The sequence below is a fragment of the Delphinus delphis genome, chromosome 2, assembly GCF_949987515.2.
Source record: "Delphinus delphis chromosome 2, mDelDel1.2, whole genome shotgun sequence".
Classification (NCBI taxonomy): Eukaryota; Metazoa; Chordata; class Mammalia; order Artiodactyla; family Delphinidae; genus Delphinus; species Delphinus delphis.
In genome coordinates, this window is record NC_082684.1 from 15,663,417 (window position 1) to 15,684,655 (window position 21,239).

Below are 21,239 nucleotides of genomic sequence, written 5' to 3' on the forward strand. Positions count from 1 at the left end.
TAGTAGCATGTTGTTTAGTCTCCATGTAATCATTTTTTCTCGTTTCTCTTTCTGTGGTTGATTTCTAGTTTCATGCTGTTGTGGTCAGAAAAGATGCTTGAAGTAATTTCTGTCCTCTTAGATTTGTTGAGGCTTGTTTTGTGTCCTAGTACGTGGTCAATCCTAGAGAATGTTCCATGTGCACTTGAAAAGAATGTGTATTCTGTTTGGATGTAATGTCCTAAAAATATCAATTAAATCCAATTGGTCTATTGTGCCATTTAGGATCTCCATTGCCTTATTGATTTTCTGTCTGGAAGATCTGTCCATTGATGTGAGTGGGGTCTCCTACTATTATTGTACTCCTGTCAGTTTCTCCCTTTATGTGTGTTAGTATTTGTTTTACGTATTTATGTGCTCCTATATTGGGTGCATGTATGTTAACAAGTGTAATATCCTCCTCTTGTATTGATTCTTTTATCATTATATAGTGGCCTTCTTTATCTTTTTTTATGGCCTTTGTTTTAAAGTCTATTTTGTCTGACGTGAATATTGCTCTCCTCACTTTCTTGTCATTTCTGTTTGCATGAAATATCTTTTTCCATCCCCTCACTTTCACTCTATGTGTACAGTAAGTCCCCTATATACGAACCTTCACGTTGTGAACTTTCAAAGATGGGAACATGCCTTCCATCAGCGTCAGATGTGAGTGAAATTGCAGCTTGCCCTCCATCTCCTATTGCTGACGATCCTTCAGCTCTACTCTCTCCTTCCTAACTCCTCTCTCTCCTCCAGTCAGTAACTCTTCTTGCCTGTTTACTCAATGCCAGCCCCTGTATGCCAGCTGTTGTACTACTGTACTTTTCAAGGTACTGTACTGTAAGATTAAAAAAGTCTTCTTTATTTTTTCTGTTTGTTTGTTTTTTATGTATTATTTGTGTGAAAAGTATTATAAACCTATTACAGTACAGTACTATATAGCCAGTTGTGTTAGTTGGATACCGAGGCTAACTTTGTTGGTCTTACGAACACGCTGTCAGAACAGAACTTGTTCGTATATAGGGGACTTATTGTATTCTTCGCCTGAAACCACTTTCACGTCTCTTGTAGACAGCATATTGTAGGCTCTTGTTTTTTGTATGCAATCTGCCATTCTGTGTCCTTTTTTTTTTCTTCTTAGTATCATGGAGACTTTTCTTATGTTTTTCACACTGTATTAAGGCTTTGGTTGAGATTTTTCAGGCTTAGGAGCATAATTACTAATTTACAGCTGTACTTGAGAGTACATATGATTTTCTTTTTTTTTATTGAACTATTGATATAATTGATTTACAATGTTTTGTTAGTTTCAGGTATACAGCAGGGTGATTCAGTTATACATACACATATATCTATTTTTTTCAGATTCTTTTCCCTTATAGGTTATTATAAAATACTGAGTATAGTTCCCTGTGCTATGCAATAGGTCCTTGTTGGCTATTTCATATATAGTAGTGTATATATGTTAATCCCAAACTGCTAATTTATCCCCTCCCCACTCTGTGTCTTTTGTTTGGCGCATTTAGTTCATTACATTTAAGGTAATTATTGATAGATATGTATTTATTACCATTTTAAACCTTCTTTTGCAGTTGTTTTTGTGTTTCTTCTTTGTTCCTTTTTCTTTTTGTTTTCTTTTTGTGGTTTGATGATTTTCTTTTGTATTATGCTTATGTTCTCTTCTTTTTGGTTTTTGTGAATCTGTTGTATGTTTTTGATTTGTGGTTACTCTGTTTTTCACTGTTTCTCAAGTATGATAACTCATTACTATATCTTTTTGCTTTAGACTGGTAGTTCTATAGACTCAAACACATTCTAAAAAAAAAAAATTGGGAGTTCCCTTGTGGCCCAGTGATTAGGACTCAGTGCTTTCACTGCCAGGGGCCTGGGTTCTATCTGTGGTCAGGGAACTAAGATCCTGAAAGCTGTGCAGTGTGGCCACAAAGAAAAAAAAAACCACTTGACATGTCTCAAGCATTTCATAATAAAGAATGAGCAAAGGAATAAAGAGACTTTGAGACAAACAAACAAACAATCTACAAAAAATCTACATTTCTTACTCTCCTTCCCCACATTATATGATTTTGATGTCATCTTTTACATCTTTGTGTTTATCCTTTTGATGTTCATTGTAGTTATTGCTTTCACAAATTGTTTTTTGATTTTTTAAAAATCTGTCTGTTGGCTTATTTGATTTACTTTCCAATTGTGATTTTCTCTTTCCTGTAGATTCTTGCTTCTTTTCTATTTAGAGAAGACCTTTCAATATTTCTTTTAGGATTCGTTTAGTATTGTTGTATTCTTTTAGTTTTTGCTTGTCTGAGAAATTCTTTATCTCTCTTTCTATTCTAAGTGATAATATTTCTGGGTAGAGTATCCTGTTTTGCAGGTTTTTCCCTTTCAGGACTTTGAATACATCTTGCCACTCCCTTCTGGCCTGCAATGTTTCTGTGGAGAAATCAGCTGAGAGCCTTATGGGTGTCCCCTTGTCATTTACTCTTTATTTTCTCTTGCTGCCTTTAGAATCCTCCCTATGTCTTAAACTTTTGCCATGTTAGTCATAATATGTCTTGGTATAGGTCTGTTTGGGTTCATCTTGTTTGGGACCCTCTGTGCTTTCTGTACCTGGATATATGTTTCCTTCTAAAATTTTCAACCATAATTTCTTCAAATATATTTTCAATCCCTTTTTCTTCTCCTTCTTGGGATCCCTCTTATGCATAGATTGGGATGCTTTATATTATCCCATAGGTCTTGTATATTGCTTTCATTGTTTCTTTCATTTGTCTTTCTGTCTGCTGATCTGATTGGATGATTTCCATTATTCTGTCTTCCAGATCACTTATTTATTCTTCTGCATTATCCAGTTTGCTATTTATTGCCTTTAGCTCAGCTTTTGTCTTGGCAAATGAGTTTTCTAATTTTAATCGGCTCCTCTTTATAGTTTCTAATTGCTTTTTATAGTAATCTGCATTTCTATCAATAGCCCTTCTTCATTCCTTCAGTATTTTCATTATTTCCTTCTTGAACTCAGGGTCTAGTAAACTGGAGAGGTCTGCTTCATTCTTTGTTCTTTCAGGGGAATTCTCTTGATCTTTAAATCAGGAGTGGTTCCTCTGCTTCTTCATTTTACTCATATTTCTCTGGCTTTATGAATTTAAGAGAAACAGCTATCTACTGTGGTCCTGAAGGGCTCTTTTTATGTGGAATTGTCCCTGTGTATGCTCCATGAGTCTAATATTTTTAGTGCGAGGGCTGTTTTTAGTATGGATACCTGCCACATCTTTCCTCAGTGTGTGTTGACCATTATCCCCTTGATAGGGGGTGTAATTGTTGTTGTGGTGACCAGAGCCTGCACTGGATGTTGAATGGGCCCTCCTCTTTGGTCTGTGCTTGTCACAGCCCTGTTGGGGGCAAAGTCTGCTCCCCACTTGTTGGAGTAGACACCCCCAGATCCGTTTCTGAACTGCGGTGTGAGGTAGGCAGGGCTGGAGCAGGGAGAGGAGCCACTGAGTATTGCTTTGTAGGAGCTGTCCACCAGGAAGTGCGCTCTGTGATGTTGCCTGTCACCCGTTGTGTGGATTCACAAAGTACACTTGGCACTGCCCTCGGCCCCACCTCAACTGTGGGAATTCAGGCAGTTGTCCTGGGTGTCCCTCAGGTGCTGTGCTCACAAAGCCACTAGCGCAGATCCCTTGGTGCAGAACTGCTGAGATCAGGTACCGGGACTGCCAAAGTCTTGCACCTGGACCCATTGTAGAGCTACTGAGTCAGCCCAGACTGTGGAAAAGCCCACAGCCACTATCGCTGGACCCGCCCCATCCACAAGATCAGTAATCTGCTCGGATGTCCCACGGGCACTGAGTTTACAAAGTGCCTAAATTCACAGATCCCACAACCTCTGGGGCACTCAGATTTCAGCGCTGCTTCCAAAGTCACACGGCCCGTGGGGATCGGTTTGGATTTCAGCCCTGCCTCCAAGTATGGACAATCCTCTGGTGCTTACACTCTCCCAGAGCTCAAAGAGGCAGAGCTGCACCACCACGAGCACTCCAAGAAGGGGAGGCTGCTATGGCAGGGGCCCTGCCCCTCCCCTTGAGCATTAACAATGGGACTTCAGTGGCAGACCCAAGCTCCTTCCTGCGCACACCCCTGATTGTGGCTTGGACCACACTTCAGCCCCTTCAGGCTGTCTCCACACAACCAATGCCAGTCCTCTCCCCAGATCTGTCCTCTGAAACCCAAGTTTCAGTGCCCAGCACCCCCGCACACACCAGCAGATGCACATCTCAGGCTGGGGAGGGCAGGGAGGTGGCCAGGACCCTCTGTATTGGTCTCTATCTGTTCTGCCTGCTGTAAACCGGCTGCTCTACTCTTCTCTGAGCCTCTGAAGCTCCCTTTCTGTCCCAGCTGATCTCACCACCAGTGAAGAGACTTCCCAGGGTGAGGGAATCTTTCCTCTTTCATAGCTCTCTGCCAGGGCACAGGTCCTGTCCTGATTCTTTTTTTTTTTTTTCTTTCATCCTACCTGGTTACGTGGTGATCTTTCTTGCAACTTTGGTTTTATGAGATCTGCTGGTGTTCAGCAGGTATTCTGTGAGAAGGGTTCCACATGTAGATGTAGTTCTGATGTATTTGTAGGAGAAGGTGAGCTCCACATCCTTCTATTCTGCCTCTTGATCCAGCCTTTCTAATCTTTGAATATAAATACGTAGATCTAGCCCATTTTCACACTAAGTTTTTGAAATTGAAGTCTTCTTTTCACTTTGCATGAGGAATGAGAGACCAAGTTACCATTTTGGTCATGAAAGCATCATGTTTAGTGCCTCTTGGCATATAGTTATTGATCAGTTAATTTTTATTAAGTTCATTTATTCAACAAATTTACTGAGTATCTGCCACGTGCAAGGTATTGTTCTTGGTGCTCGGGGTATAAGCAGCTTACAAAAAGACAAAATCTCTGTTAGTGGAATTTACATTCTATGAATGGAATCCTAGAAGGCATGGTTCTTCCATTTCCCAGCTTTGCTCCTTCTCCTTTTCTTTCCCCTTTTCTCCCTTTAAAAAAGCAACTTTGGGGGCTTCCCTGGTGGCGCAGTGGTTGGGAGTCCGCCTGCCGATGCAGGGGACGCAGGTTCGTGCCCTGGTCCGGGAAGATCCCACATGCCGCAGAGCGGCTGGGCCCTTGAGCCATGGCCGCTGAGCCTGCGAGTCCGGAGCCTGTGCTCCGCAACGGGAGAGGCCATAACAGTGAGAGGCCTGCGTACCGCAAAAAAAAAAAAAAAAAAAGCAACTTTGTTTAACATATTAGGGCTATAGTTTTCTCTTTTGATTAAGAAATGTCACAAATTAATCTTTCATAAAATTTGACCTCTACTTCTTTCCTTTTTTAAAATTGAGATATAATTGACATAAAATATTATGTTAGTTTCAAATGCATGATTTGATATTTGTATTCTTTCCCTTTTGTTGAAAGGCAACACTATAGAGAATGTGGAATGGCTAATTATCTCCCCCTCTTTCTCCTTCCAAGTCAAAGTTCAGCCAGTACAGAGATGGATTTTAGATCATGTATGTAGTTCTGTGCCTTGCCCTACTTGTACCATTCCACAAGACATAAAAATCTTTAGTGATGCCTAATTAAGTGTAAGAAAGACTCAAGAGAAGATCAAAGAGTAAGAGACTTTTTCTCTTCTGAACCTAAAGAAAATTGAATCAGTAGGTACTTTGCATGCCAGGCTTGTTTAAAACCCACAAAGCACGAAAACACTTTCTAAAATGCATATGGTTCTCTTTGTTAAAAAGTCATATAAATCATAGAGGAACTGAAATATTTGCTTTTGTGGTATTTTAGCCAGTTACATTCAAACTTTTCTTTTTTCTTGGAATCTCAGAGCCAAATATATCATTTTATCCATCATTAGCTGTCCATCATTAGATGTTTGAATTTCCTTTTTTACATATTTGATTAAGGATCCTCCTACACGTGCTTGAACCCCATTATCACTTGATGCCTAACAGAGTAACCTAACCTCTCCTTAGGAAGCTCTGTTTGTTTGTTTTTTTAAATAAACTTATTTATTTTATTTATTTTTTTTGGCTGTGTTGGGTCTTCGTTGCTGCACGCAGGCTTTCTCAAGTTGCGCCACTTTCTCGAGTGGCGAGCAGGGGCTGCTCTTCGTTGCAGTGTGTGGGTTCTAAGCATGCGTGCTTCAGTAGTTGTGGCACATGGACTCAGTAGTTGTGGCTTGTGGGCTCTAGAGTGCAGGCTCAGTAGTTGTGGCACATGGGCTTAGTTTTTCCATGGCATGTGGGATATTCCCAGACCACGGTTCGAACCCATGTCCCCTGCATTGGCAGGCAGATTCTTAACCACTGCACCACGAGGGAAGCCCAGGAAGCTCTGTTATAAAGTGCTTCTTCATATAGAACCAAAATTTATTTCTCTTTCATTGCAATTCACTGGTCCTCATTTTGGGGCACCCAGAATATTTAGACCTGTGATGTTTAGATCTTTATCTGTACTCTTAATTGTCCCAGGCCCTGCAGATATTCTGGGATAAGCCTGATCGCCAAAACCAAACACCCTCAGTCTTTAAACCATTCTTCATGTGACATAGTTTCAAGTCCTCTCATCATTTGGTTGTTATCAGAGCATGTTCAAAACTAAAAGTGGTATATCCTGACTGGTCTGTTCAGCAGAGTCAAGTACTTCATTACCTTTTCTCTCGTATTCCAGGTCAGGATACGATAGGTCTACATATGTCATTGAAATAATTACTTCATAGGGATATAAAGCTCTACCAAAGCACAGAACAATCATCTATTTTGAAAAGATTGCTAAATTTTTCTGCTTTCTTTCTTGCAATAGACTATTGCTTCTGCAATTGTGGTTAATAAATATTTCCACTGCAAATATACTGAGTTTCGTGTTTTCTTTTTTGGTAATCTTTTACTCATACAGAAAATGTTTAATTAAAAAAAATAAGAAAGGGGTTAATTTGTGACCTGAATTAAGAGCTTTTTTTTTTTCTTGAGTTACATGCTAACTTTTGCCATCATTTCTCTCAGAAGGTTTAGATCTAATTCTTCCCTGCATGTAGAGATCCATTAAAGCCCAAAGGATCTGTTAACAGGGCATTTTTTAAACCAAAATAAAGTCATATCAATTTTATACCATATCAATATTATTTTAAGTTGTTATATTTAAAATTTCATGTGACTCACTATATATAAAGAAAATATTGATCCAAAGATTGAAAGGTCATATGCATAGAATGTTAATATGCATATATAATTGAAATTAGTGGCTTTACTTACAGTGTACTCAATTTTGCATAATAAAATTAATTTTTATATAACAGTTATTTAAATTACTTAAAATCATCATTTTATGATAATTGAGTTTTTACAAATTTTGCTTATAGTATTTATGGATAATTATTATTCTGCTATATTTCCATTATAGGTGATTCAGCAGACATGTCAGGTAAGGAAATTAATCATTTTCTATTTTAGTCATATTGTTAAGTAATGATAGCCCAAATTTTTATAGAGTAATAAGATACTTGAACCTATTTTGGATTTCTTTTAAATTAAGAATACAGCATTTTAATGTCATGATGCTGAGCCCTATCTGCAATAATAAGTTTTTTTTAAAAAAAAGGTAATATATTTTGACCTTCTTAGTGTGCCCAGCATTGTTGTAAGTCATCACAAGAATTCTTCATAGTAGATATTAACTTGCCAATATCACATAGCTGGTAAGAATAAAGGTGGGGCTAAAACTTGATCTTAAATATGAATCAATAAATTGTATTGCCTAGAAATAAAATTTTTAAAAATTTATTATTTTTATGTAACCATCTTAATTATTGCACATACTAGATCAACAGAGCATTTAAAGATTTGAAAATAACTTTTTATTATTGATTTTTTTTTTTTTTTTTTTTTTTTTTTTTTTTTTGCGGTACGCGGGCCTCTCACTGTTGTGGCCTCTCCCGTTGCGGAGCACAGGCTCCGGACGTACAGGCTCAGTGGCCATGGCTCATGGGCCCAGCCGCTCCGCGGCATGCGGGATCCTCCCAGACCGGGGCACGAACCCATGTCCCCTGCATCGGCAGGCGGACTCTCAACCACTGCGCCACCAGGGAAGCCCTATTATTGATTTTGACCGTGGCTTTGTGAAGTTAAAAAGCTGTTAGATGAACAATGCATGCCTGTTGTTTTTAGATATTATAATAACTAGGCTTTTTCAACTGTATTTCAGTTTACATAATATAGTAAGAATTAGCAGTTTGATAAGAAAACATTTATTTGATTTATACCAATTTATGTGATTTGTATCCATTTCCCTCCCCTCCTCCAGGGTAAAGCATGATTTTGTGATTTGACTATTTAACTACAAATTTATTCAACACAACAGGCAAGGTCCTTGCTCTCTTGGTCTACACTCAAGAGCAGGGGTTAGCAAACTACAGCCCTTGGCCCAAATCTGGTCCAGCACGTGTTTTTGTACAGCCCATGATTGAGTATAGTTTTTATTAATTTAAGTAGTTGGAAAATAACACGAGAAGAATAAAATTTCACAAAACATGAAAAGTATATGAAATTCAGATTTCGGTATCCATAAAGTTTTATTGGACACAGCCATGCTCATTCAGTTACATATCGTCTATGGCAGCTTTTGTGCTTTAATGGCAGCGTTGAGTAGTTGCAACAGAGACTGTTTACAACACTCTCATTGCTTTCCACTGCTGCTTAGCACACTGCAAATTGCAGTGATTCTCTTTTAAAACTTGACAGGTTTTGAGTGCTACGTGTATTGCTATTCCACAACATTTTTTTGTTATTGAAGTATAGTTGATGTACATATTAGTTTCAGGTGTACAACATTGTGATTCATATTTTTACAGCTTATACTCCACTAAAAGTTATTACAAGATAATGGCTATAATTACCCTGTGCTATACAGTATATCCTTACCTATTTTATACAAAGCAGTTTGCATCTCTTAATCTCATACCCCTAATTTGCCCCTCCCCTCTTTCCTGTCTCCTTAGGTAACCACTGGTTTGTTTTCTATGTCTGTGAGTCTGTTTCTGTTTTACATATACATTTGTTTGTATTGTTTTTTAGATTCTACATATAGGTCATGTCATACCGTATTTGTCTTTCTCTATCTGACTTACTTCACTAAATATGCTACTCTCTAGGTCCATCCACATTGCTGCCATTTTTTTGGTTTTTAACCAGGGTATATCTATCATGTCAAAACAAGAGAGAGGAAAGGAAAATAGACTTCAAATGTCAAACTCAAAAGGCACAGTGAAGTGTGGATTATGTTGTTATGAAATTAGTTGGTAAAACATTGTGTTTATTATGCAATGATACTATAGCTGTGCTGAAAGAATACAATATATGTCAACATTTTCACACTAAACTTTATCACAGTATTCCCAGTTCACAGGAAAGCAAAAATCAGAAAAAATTAGAAACTTTAAGACAATATCTCATCACAACAGAATTTCTTCAAAAAATAAAATAAAATAAAATGTGGCTACAACCTAAGGTTCTGAATGACTCATTTGTTAGCTAATCAAGAAAAGCTGTTTATTACTGTGAGTTAATTAAATCATGTTTGATTACAACGACAAGTGTCCAGAGAAAATAAACTTAAGACTCTTAGCTTTTTGGCAAAAACCATTGCTAGAAGAACTGAGGACATTGGGAACAACATCACTAGTCACTAAAAACAAAGCCAAAAAAAGGCAGATGATTTTTAATGGTTTCCCTTGGCTCTTGATGGGGTGACAAATGTTGCCAGTTGTTTATTTGAGGAATCAGTGCAGACTTTTAAGTGACTGAAGTTTGCCTCTATAATCATTTAAGGCATTTATGGCTATTCATTGTGTTCTTTGTCAGCAGGTGGTTTGTGGAAAATATTTCAATCTATCATGTGTAATTGAACTTCAATATTTTATTATTTAGAGTCAACAGTTAATTTTGTTTGCTCTCATAGACTTAACCATCATCAGTTCTGTTAATTTATGTTAGAAATAGAAGGTGAAAGTCCTGACTTGCCCTATCCCCTCAGCAGTTCAGTGGTTTAGCAGTGGTAACATTTTGGGGTTTTTTGTTTTTTTGGCAATTTCTGTAGCTCAGAGCCAGGACTGAAGTTTTTCTGAGTGAGAAGAACTGCCCTCAGTCTCTGTTATGGAAAACTCAGTGGCTTTGGAAATTAGTTTTTGCTGCATACTTGATAATGTTTCTTAATGATTCAACCTGAAATAACAGGGAAATTACAATTACAACCTGCAATTTCAGTTACAGTGCTTATATGTGAAACTTATACTGCAGGAAAGTCATTTGATGGCAACTAATCTTTGAATCACAAGTAACACCAAACTTCACTATATGCTTCTCATACTGTCAAAAATTAAGATGAGAACTGAGATTCCCATTCCCACACAAATTTGCAGCAAATGTATTTTCTGGGCTCAAGTTACAGTTCCAGCAGCATTTTTTAGATCTTGATACAAGCATAGAGAAAATTTCCATATTTAAAAAATCTGTTTAACTGTACAATTGAGGAACTTCCACCTAACCTTCAATTTAAAGTTATTATTCTGCAATGTAATACATGCTAAAATGCAAATATCAAGATAAGACTCTAATAGAATTTTCTGAATGCCTTCCAAGTGATTAATATGCTCAATTAAAATCATATGCTTTTGGGGCTTCCCTGGTGGCGCAGTGGTTGAGAGTCCGCCTGCCGATGCAGGGGACACGGGTTCGTGCCCTGGTCCGGGAAGATCCCACATGCCGCGGAGCGGCTAGGCCCATGAGCCATGGCCGCTGAGCCTGCACGTCCGGAGCCTGTGCTCCGCAATGGGAGAGGCCACAACAGTGAGAGGCCTGCGTACCGCAAAAGAAAAAAAAAAAAATCATATGCTTTTGGATGATATTCATATTTGACAGTACCTATCTGTGTGAGACATTTTCAAAGTTGAAAATTATTATAGATCATTATCAGATGAACATTTGTAATTTTTTTTAAAAAATAAAGAACTCTGATTTTGAACCCTACTTAAGTGAATTATCCCCCCCAAAAAATTTCATTCTCATTAGTAGATCTATATTATAAAAAAATTCACTCAATGAATTTCATCAATAAAAATTTTGTGAAAATTTGTTTTATTACACAAGTACCTGCATAATACCTTCAATTTTGTCTCTGACCCTTTACAGTGGAAGTTTGCTGACTTCTGCTTTAGAGGGAGACAGGCAATAAATAAGTACTTTTTTTCCTAAATAACATGATCTAAGATGGTGATAAATGTGATAAAAACAACAAATAGGGCGATGGCCACAAAACAGAGTGTTTTTTCAGAGGTGGTAACATTTAGCTAGGCCAAGAATGATACAAAACAGTGATACCTGAAGGGTGACCTGGGGGCTGTAGGCTGAGGCCTGGTTTGGGAATCCTACGACCACCTACACATTCAGTGATTCACTAGAAGGAATCACAGGACCCAGAGATAGTTACGGTGCAGTAGTTTATTACAATTATCAGCAAGGGAAAAAGACACATCAGGTGGAGCCTAGAGGATAGAGGCACAGGCTTTCTATGTCTCTTCCAAAACACTCCTCCAGGGCTTCCCTGGTGGCGCAGTGGTTGAGAGTCCGCCTGCCGATGCAGGGGACACGGGTTCGTGCCCCGGTCCGGGAAGATCCCACATGCCGCGGAGCGGCTGGGCCTGTGAGTCATGGCCACTGAGCCTGCGCGTCCGGAGCCTGTGCTCCGCAACGGGAGAGGCCACAACAGTGAGAGGCCCGCGTACCGCAAAAAAACAAAACACACTCTTCCAGGGGTCACACAGAACCTGCTTCTTCTACCAGCAGCCAGATATATCAATGCAGGTGCAGTGTTTCTGCCCAGGGAAACCCACTGAGGACTCTGAGACCAAGGTTTTTACTGGGGGCTGGTCACATAGACACAAAGCCACAACTAGTAAAATACCATAGTCCCAGAAGAAAGCAGGTATTCAGTGCCCCCCGTGGACAAAATAACCTTATCAACATAGGGAACATTTCAAAAGTCAAGTTCTCACACACTAGCAAGCTGGCCATTCTAGTGATAGTAACCTCAGTCCTGCGTCTGTTAACTCCCTCCTGGGGAGGCCCTAAAGCTGAATCAAGAAACAGGAAGGTCCGTGTGACTGCAGTAAGGCCTCTGAGATGAACCTAGAGAGGGGCAGGAGTCAGTCATGTAGGGCTTTGCCGATCATGGATAGGAGTGTGGATTCGTGCTAAGTGCAGAGTCCATCATTGGAGAGATTAAATTTATAATCACATTTATAATTTGAAGCAAATGCTCTTCCATATTTTGATTATTTTACTAAAAGTACTTATGTTCTGAGACTGAATTAGCTGCTGAATGAACTTACCTATTCCTTTTTATAGGGTGCAGTTCTTGAAAAAAGGACAGTCCAAAGCTATGGTTTTTTAACCTAGGAAATACAGAGAACTGGGAAGACATTTTAAGCAGTAGAAAAAGGCTGGACAAGATAAATTTAAAAATCTAAAAAAAAAAAAAAACAACAAATATAATTTTTTAAAAAGATTAGCAGTTTAATTTCTTCCATGAAATCCTGTTTAAAAAAAACAAAACTACTGTCTTATAAAGTGATATGAACTTAGTTTTTTACCAGATATATGCCTATGCAGTTGAAGATTTCCTTTGTGATCTATTCACATGGTTTCCTACCTACTGCCTTTCTCAATTTGTATTCACTTTCTCTCTCTCCTTCATATAAATAGGTAATAAATATATCCTGGTATTTCATAAGTGTATAATGTTTTTATATTTCTCCACATAATTATATAAAGATTTAACGTGTATCTAAAACATACATTATTTTTTGAAAAGTTGTTTAAAGTTATGATTACCTAATTTGCTTGTCTAAATGCTATTTTCTCAAAAGTGCAAGTTGGACTATAGCCTGAGGAAGTAGTCTGTATTTTTCTCCCTTCCTTTCCTTTCTCTTCCCTTTTCTTTCTTTCTTTTTAATTCAGTCTTAGTTTTGAGCTATTTTTTATTAAGTACAGTCTTTCTTTGGTACATATTTCTCTTGTGTTTCAGAGATGAGTATGCATCAGCCTTAGAAATGGAAACATTTGTAATAGGTGTATTACAACTTTGGGATTTTATCTTTGTTTAGCTACAGCTCCTTCTATCCACATCTGGGATGCAGTGAACAAGCAGACTTTATCTATACTAAGATGCTACCATTCAAAGGGAGTGTGTTCAGTTAGTTTCAGTGCTACTGGAAAACTCTTGCTATCTGTGGGGCTAGACCCAGAACATACAATTACCATTTGGAGATGGCAGGAAGGTAGGAATTTTTTTCTTTGTAATTTTAAAAAATAAAAATGGGGTGATAGGAATTTTCTATTTCATATTTGTGTTAACTTGGTGATTGAAACCATTATTCACTATTAAGCCTTACTCAATACCCATACACAGTTGTAGGTATGTTCTACTTTCAAAACCCAGTGAAATTGTAAACAAAGTATAAACTAATGAAAGTTATTAATATTATAAATGATTCACTGTTCTTTCAGTAAGAAACTATGCATGTAAGTGTCTTGCTAATTATTATTTGGTTATAGAGGATCTTACTTGAGAATGCGGTGAATTATATTGTTAAGTGATAATGGAAGGGCAATAGGGTAATATTACTTTAACACATTTTGGACAAAACTTTTCAGTTACATAGCCATTATAAAAAAGTGAAATTCATAGAGCTACACAGAAAAAAATAAGATATGGTTTCTAAAATGCCCCTTAAATTATAATAAAGCTTTCCATAAATCACACATCACTTGCAAAAATATGTAAAAAGGAGCCTCTACACTATTAATTGTATGTCATGTGATTGCTAGGTAGCAGTGCAAGGGACATGCCCTCTCCCTTTTTTGGGGGGCCGTGCCGGCGCAAGTTGTGGAATCTTAGTTCCCCGATCAGGGGGCCCTCAGCAGTGAAAGCGCTGAGTCTAACCACTGGACCGCCAGGGAATTCCCTGCTCTCTCTTTTTATAAGCATTTATTTTTTGAACTATATATTTTCAATAACCGTTTGATCCTGTAAAAATTAGCTTAGTTCTTATACTAACCTAGAAAATTTTGTTGTATCTTTTTTATCAGGTGCCAAAATTGCCAGCAGAGCTGGTCACAACCAACGTATTTTTGTGGCAGAATTCCGACCAGATTCAGATTCCCAGTTTGTCTCTGTGGGAGTAAAGCATGTTAAGTTCTGGACATTGGCAGGAAGAGCTCTTCTTAGCAAAAAAGGGCTACTGAGCACACTGCAAGATGCCCGGATGCAGACCATGCTTGCTGTTGCATTTGGTGCAGTATGTCTCTTAAAATGCATGTGGTAGTGTAACTGTGAATTACCCAAATTGGACGAGTTTGAATTTTCTTGCCTTACGATAGATGAACCACATGAATGTTGTTTATATGGCACTCTAGTCCCCTAATCCTTACATATGTCCTGGTCATGCATATATTTCAGCTTTCAAATTCTGATACTTTCAGAAATCAGGGACTGGGAAAGAGAATTAACGAGGGAGAAGGATTATAAAACATCTGAGTCCTTGGGCCACTGCCATTCTCAAAAACCTTCATTAATTTTATAACTGTCACCCTGAATCTCCTAGGTCCTAATAATAATTTGTCAGAATAGGAGAAAGATAAATCATGAAACGTGATTTTTCTAGTATTTAAGGTGGTACTTGGTTTAGGATTTCCTTTGCTTCCTATCATCTTAACTCACTGCTTATTATGTAGTTGGAAGTGCTCTTGGCCAGTGTCTCTCATTAAAGGGAAGAAGGCGAGCTCAGTTCCTGGTCTAGTTTACTAGAAAGAGTGTTCAAGAGCCATTTCCTCCCCTCCCCTCCCCCATTCCACCTGGGCTTGTGGTTTACAAGACACATCTCTTTCCTTTAATACCTTGCCCTGGCCAGGCTTTTTAAATCCTTTGGTGCATCAAAAAACTAAGTCGGTTTTCTTACTAAAGTGTTTATGTGGGTATGTAATACCCGAAGGAAGAAAATTATAATTCTAGATTCTTAAAGAACACTTACATTTTTGAGACCATTGAAAGTGCTGGTTGTGCCGTGTCAAACTTCAGTTAAATATTGTGGAGATTCTTAATACAAGACCAGTAATTCTTTCCAGAAGAAAAGCTTATGCATTCAAGTGTTTGCATACATTTAATATGCCCATGTACGTTAACTAATCTTTGTGTATAAAATTCCTTATTTAGTCAATTGCCCATTCCCAATAGAAAATAAACTTGAAGATTAGACTGTTAGTCATATGTGAGGAGCCTTTAGAAATTATAAGTAAAAGAGTGGTACTATTGCATGTTCATTTTTCTTTTGCTTAAATAAAAACCTTCTCAATATTTTCATAAAAAAAAGAATATTAGTCATAATTGACTTTTTATGTTTGAAGCAACAGTGCAATCAGTGCGAATGTTTTGTTATATAACAAAATGGGTTGATGTTCAGTTTAAGCCTTTTTGAGCATCCTCTATGCTAGGGGCTATGAAAAGAGCAGGCGAAGTAAAATGTTAGTTTTTACATTCCAATCGCAGATAAGGCGTGAATTAAAGATGCTCCTATGTGACAAGTATTGAGTTGGCCAAAAGGTTCATTCAGTTTTTTCTGTAAGATGGCTCTATTAGCACTTAGATGTCTTTAACGTCATTAGAAACAATTTTGTTAGATTGTATGTGACAGCTGTCACATGTGTGCATTTAAAAAAAGACATCAAAATTGGTGAATTTATGTGCAGCCATTTTAATATTGAAGATGGAAGAAAAAAGCCACATTTTTGGCCTATTATGCTTTATTATTTCAAGAAAGGTAAAAATGCAACTGAAATGCAAAAAAAAGATTTGTGCAGTGTATGGAGAAGGTGCTGTGACTGATCGAACATGTCAAAAGTGGTTTGTGAAGTTTTGTGCTGGAGATTTCTCGCTGGACAGTGCTCCACGGTTGGGTAGACCAGTTGAAGTTGATAGCGATCAAATCAAGACATTAATTGAGAACAATCAACGTTATACCACGAGGAAGATAGCCGACTACTGAAAATATCCAAATCAAGTGTTGAAAATCATTTGCACCAGCTTGAATCGCTTTGATATTTGGCTTCCACATAAGTTAAGCGAAAAAAAACCTTGACCGTACTTCTGCATGCGATTCTCTACTTAAACATAATGACAGTGTTCCATTTTTTAAATAAATTGTGATGGGCTATGAAAAGTGGATATTGTACAATAATGTGGAATGGAAGAGATCGTGGGGCAAGCGAAATGAACCACCACCAACTACACCAAAGGCCGGTCTTCATCCAAAGAAGGTGATGTTGTGTATATGGTGGGATTGGGAGTCCTCTATTATGAGCTCCTTCCGGAAAACCAAATGATTAATTCCAACAAGTACTGCTCCCCATTAGACCAACTGAAAGCAGCACTCGACGAAAAGCATCCAGACTTAGTCAATAGAAAACACATAATCTTCCATCAGGATAACACAAGACCACATGTTTCTTTGATGACCAGGCAAAAACTGTTACAGTGTGGCTGGGAAGTTCTGATTGATCTGCCAGATTGATCTGATTGATCTGGTATTCACCAGACATTGCACCTTCGGATTTCCATTTATTTAGGTATTTGCAAAATTCTCTTAATGGAAAAATTTCAATTCCCTGGAAGACTGTAAAAGGCACCTGGAACAGTTCTTTGCTCAAAAAGATAAAAAATTTTGGGAAGATGAAATTATGAAGTTGCCTGAAAAATGGCAGAAGGTGGTGGAACAAAAAGGTGAATATGTTGTTCAGTAAAGTTCTTGGTGAAAATGAAAAATGTGTCTTTTATTTTTACTTAAAAGCCAAAGGCACTTTTTGGCCAACCCAATGTAATCATTTTTTTCCAAATAAAAGATACAGAGATTAAGTATAAATGCTGAAGAATTTGAAGTAATATTAAATTGTAGGGAAATTAAGCCTACAAACTAGTATTCTCAGGAAGATTCAAGAAAATCTGTTTTTGATACAATCCAAAATCTTATTTTCTTATTGGTTCTTTCCATATTGTTTTTGGTGAAGGATCTTATACAAGTTGCTCTAAAAGTGAAGCTAAAATGAGACGAAACTAGCACATAACGCAGGATTTGCTTTCTCCAGCTTTTGCATAAATGAACTGCATCAGGACTGCAGTTCTCAGGCACCTCAGTCATTCTTAAGCTTTCGGTGCCTTAACACGTTTATATTAGTTTGGATTCATTGCAGAAAGGCAGTAACTTTTGCTGTTTTGATTTTAAGAAATCATGGCAAATATTAATTTTCATATACAATTTCTGAAAAACTACAACTTTGCTACAGATAATAGTTTTACTTTCCATGACAAAATACCTTATCAAACCTAATAAAAGTTATTTTCACTCCCTATTCCTATTCTTTTTTTTTTACTCTCAGTTACTAATGACTTTTAAGTTATTTCTTGGGCAGCTAGAGGGAAGCAATCCAAAGAGGTGATATAAACTAGAATTACAGCATATTTGAATTGGAAGGGACCTTAGAGACCTTACGGATTTAGAGATCCCTCATTTTACACTGAAAAAGTTGATACTCATAGAGGTTAAAAGTCTTGACCAAAGTTATTCCAGCTAATAAACAAAAGACCTGGAAAAGGAAATGGCCCTAGCAAAGCTAAGCCTTGATTTCAGGTTTTCTGACTCTTGACTCTACTGTTTTCCCGCCACCCATGCTCTGTGTATCAAAAAGGTGACATAGCGTGACTCTCTCTCTGAGTCCACCCATGTGTCTCTCCACACGTACCCTTTTTCCTCCTAATAAACACTTGTTTCACTACCAAAAAAAAAAAAGTGACATAGGCTCACACTTACATAGAGAATTGCTGTTTGAACTCTATTTGAACTTTTCATGAGTTTATCTCCCCCTTCCCCACTCCTTTTCAGAATAACTTGACGTTTACAGGTACCATCAGTGGAGATGTCTGTGTGTGGAAAGACCACATATTGTGCAGAATCGTGGCCAAAGCTCACAATGGGCCTGTGTTTGCCATGTACACCACCCTTCGAGACGGACTTATTGTCACTGGTGGCAAGGAGAGGCCGTAAGTCCTCTTTCTTTTCACAGCCTTACTGAATATTCATGCGTTGTGATGCCTCTGGTTTGCAGTTAGTTATGTCTAGGCCACATGGATTATCCTCTGACCTTCCTCCTCATATGCTTCTCCTTTACTGCCTTTTATGCACCAGCTTGTTGATTTTTATTTCTGGTCTTAAATCCCTCCCAATGTTTTTCACATTGTAGGTAAGTCTAAACTCCAACTGGGTGATCATTTTTCTGAGGTATGGATAGGTAGCTATCTTGCAGGTTAGGAATTGATTTTCTTAATGCCTCTCTGCCTGTATAAATACTGGCTGAGTAGCAGGTGGTGATCTATGGGGGAATCTTTGCCATTGGACTCAGGATGCATCTCGACTGCCTGCTTTCTTTTTGGTTCAAACTGGATACTAAGGGATAAAATTCATACTGCTGTATTAGAAAAGGATGAGAGGATACTAAAAATAAACTTTGCCTTGTTTGCTTTTGCTTGAGGCAAACTTGTTAGATAAAATTAAGACAAGACCTCAAAATGTGTGAGGAGAGGTCTTTTTCTGAGTGGTTTTCAAATCTCCCAGTGGAAACCAGATACTTATCATTGATTTCCTACTAGCATATTCATATGCATGTTAAAATGGAATGTATATGTGACCAGGAAGTAAGTACATTCCTATACAGCACTGAAAGAACCACAAATATGCAGCAGCTTTTGCTTTTCACATAAAGGAAGACTGTATAAGAGAAAAAAACATAAATGGGCTATATTTATCTTTTGCATATTACTCTGACACTCGTGTTTCCACACCTCATCTAGTCTTGCACACGCCTACTCACTAGTAACCTACTAAACTGTTCAGTAGCATATTTAATAATAATGGTTGGAAAGAAATGTGCTGCTCTTTTGGCCCGGAAAATATATTCTGTAGCACAGCATCCGTAATCCTATTATCTAGCCTTGCATTTCCATTATCCTCTTAACATTAAGAATCATTTTGGGGACTTCCCTGGCGGTCCAGTGGATAGGACTTGGCACTTTCACTTCTGTGGCCCAGGTTCAACCCCTGGTCGGAGAACTAAGATCCCACAAGCCACATGCACAGCCAAAAAAATCCATTTTGCACGTTTCCTCAGTCAAGAAGTATTATGAGAGAGGATATATGATGTATGAGCAGGGGGCGGTACTAAGTAAACTTATGCTGATGTCAGAAAAATAAGTGTTCATAAAATAAAATTTGCTTAAACTGAATGTTTGAGACACTATATCTAAAAATTGCCATAGAAAGTTTAGAAGAATATAAGATTGGAGCCTCTTTTTCTGTTCTGCTTATAATTTAGTATTTGTTTATAATAAAAATTATTTGTAATAGCCAATAATAAATGCTTCTTTTGGTTTGGGTTGTTATTTTCTTAGGTCAAAAGAAGGAGGAGCAGTCAAACTGTGGGATCAGGAACTGAGGCGATGCCGCGCCTTCAGGCTTGAGACAGGACAAGTCACAGATTGTGTCCGTTCTGTGTGCAGAGGCAAGGTAAGATGTTTCTTGAGGCATTACAGTGCAGCAGACAGTAGAAAACAGTTATTCCTGTGATTCTCTCACCTTCGCAACTTGATGAATAATAACTCAAAGATGGACTTGCTTGCCGCTTTTCCTCTGCCTCTTCTCTGCTGCTTTCTTTGCAGAAAGACAGGAAGCTGTTCTCCTAAGCACTGTATCTAAACCTCCTTATTTTCTTGCATCTGCTAATTCAACTCTGGTAGACAGCTAAATTTATTTGCCAGTTGGCTCGTTTTGATTAAAGCAGCTGTCTCCATTTGTTTAAAAAAACACATTGCTCTAAAAAATTTGACCGTGCATGCACTCACAATAAGTGTATTTATAAATTACATACATGTGTTATCCTGTGTATTAAATATTAGTTAAGCTTACTTTTACTTATAGTTATTTTTAACTAAAATCCAATACTTTCTTCCTGTATCCCAATGCACTTACACCTCTTTGGAGATCTTCAGACTAATATATCATAGTCAAAGTCAAAACTTTGATGACTGGAGAAGGGAGGTGTATTATCTTTAGCGTGGGCTTGCACATGCAGCCTGGCTCAGTGCTCTTGCAGATGCGCCTCTGGCCATAGAAAGCTTTGCATGAGCTAATGGCTGGCTTGCTACTAAATTAGTCAAAGCAAAAAATTCTCTGAAAGTATGTTATTTTGGTTTTGGACCCAAATCCAATGTGTGTATGTTGAGTTTGGGGGTGCTTCCCACACACCACCAAACAATTCTCCAACACCAGCAGCGTGTCCAAAAATTCAACTAAGTTCTGACAGTATCTGCCAGAGAAGGGATTGGATTCCACAGGTTGAAGGTTCAATCCTACAAGACTGCTCCCCTCACCGCCACTTCAGATGCCACGTTCTTACCTATGCTTCTGACCGGCTGTAGCTTGGGGTTCCCAACAACTCCTCCTGGACTTCAGACACCAGTCAGTTACCTGTCCTTCTGACCCACTGCCTGTAAATTAGAGAGGGTTGTACGACCCCTCCTCGGGTTCAGTTATTTTGCTAGAGTGGCTTACAGAGCTCAGAGAAACATGTTACTTACTGGATCACCAGTTTATTGTAAAAGGATATAACTCATGAACTGCCAGATGTAGAACTGCACAAGGCAAGGTATATGGGGAGGGGAGAGGAACTTCCATGACCACTCAGCCTGCATCTCCACGTGTGCACCAACTTGAAAGCTCTCCAAACCCTGACCTTTTGGGTTTTTATGGAGGCTTCTTACATAGTCATAATTGATTAAATCTTTCACTATTGGTAACTGATTCAACTTCTAGCCCCTCTCCCATCCCCGAGGTGGGGAGAGGAGAGAGTGAAACTGCCAGTTCCTAACCCCTAATCACATAGTTGGGTCTCCTGGCAACCAGCCCCCATCCTTTGGTGAGGTCCATAACAAAAGATACCCCTCTTTTGTTCATCACTTAGGAAATCCCAAGGGTTTTAGGAGCTTCATGCCAGTAAGCGGG

General features: G+C 38.3%; 1 protein-coding gene across 4 annotated transcripts in view; it reads left to right on the forward strand.

The window, feature by feature from the left end:
- Nucleotides 1–21,239, forward strand: part of EML5 (EMAP like 5) — a 160,773-nt gene that overhangs the window by 134,295 nt on the left and 5,239 nt on the right. For 3 of the 4 annotated variants that reach the window (XM_060003358.1, XM_060003357.1, XM_060003356.1), the window contains 5 exons: nt 7,487–7,507; nt 13,242–13,415; nt 14,227–14,435; nt 18,069–18,226; nt 19,631–19,745. In XM_060003358.1, the coding sequence (XP_059859341.1) occupies nt 7,487–7,507; nt 13,242–13,415; nt 14,227–14,435; nt 18,069–18,226; nt 19,631–19,745 (677 nt within the window). The remainder of the gene's footprint in view (nt 1–7,486; nt 7,508–13,241; nt 13,416–14,226; nt 14,436–18,068; nt 18,227–19,630; nt 19,746–21,239) is intronic. The other variant, XM_060003359.1, reaches the window with a different exon arrangement.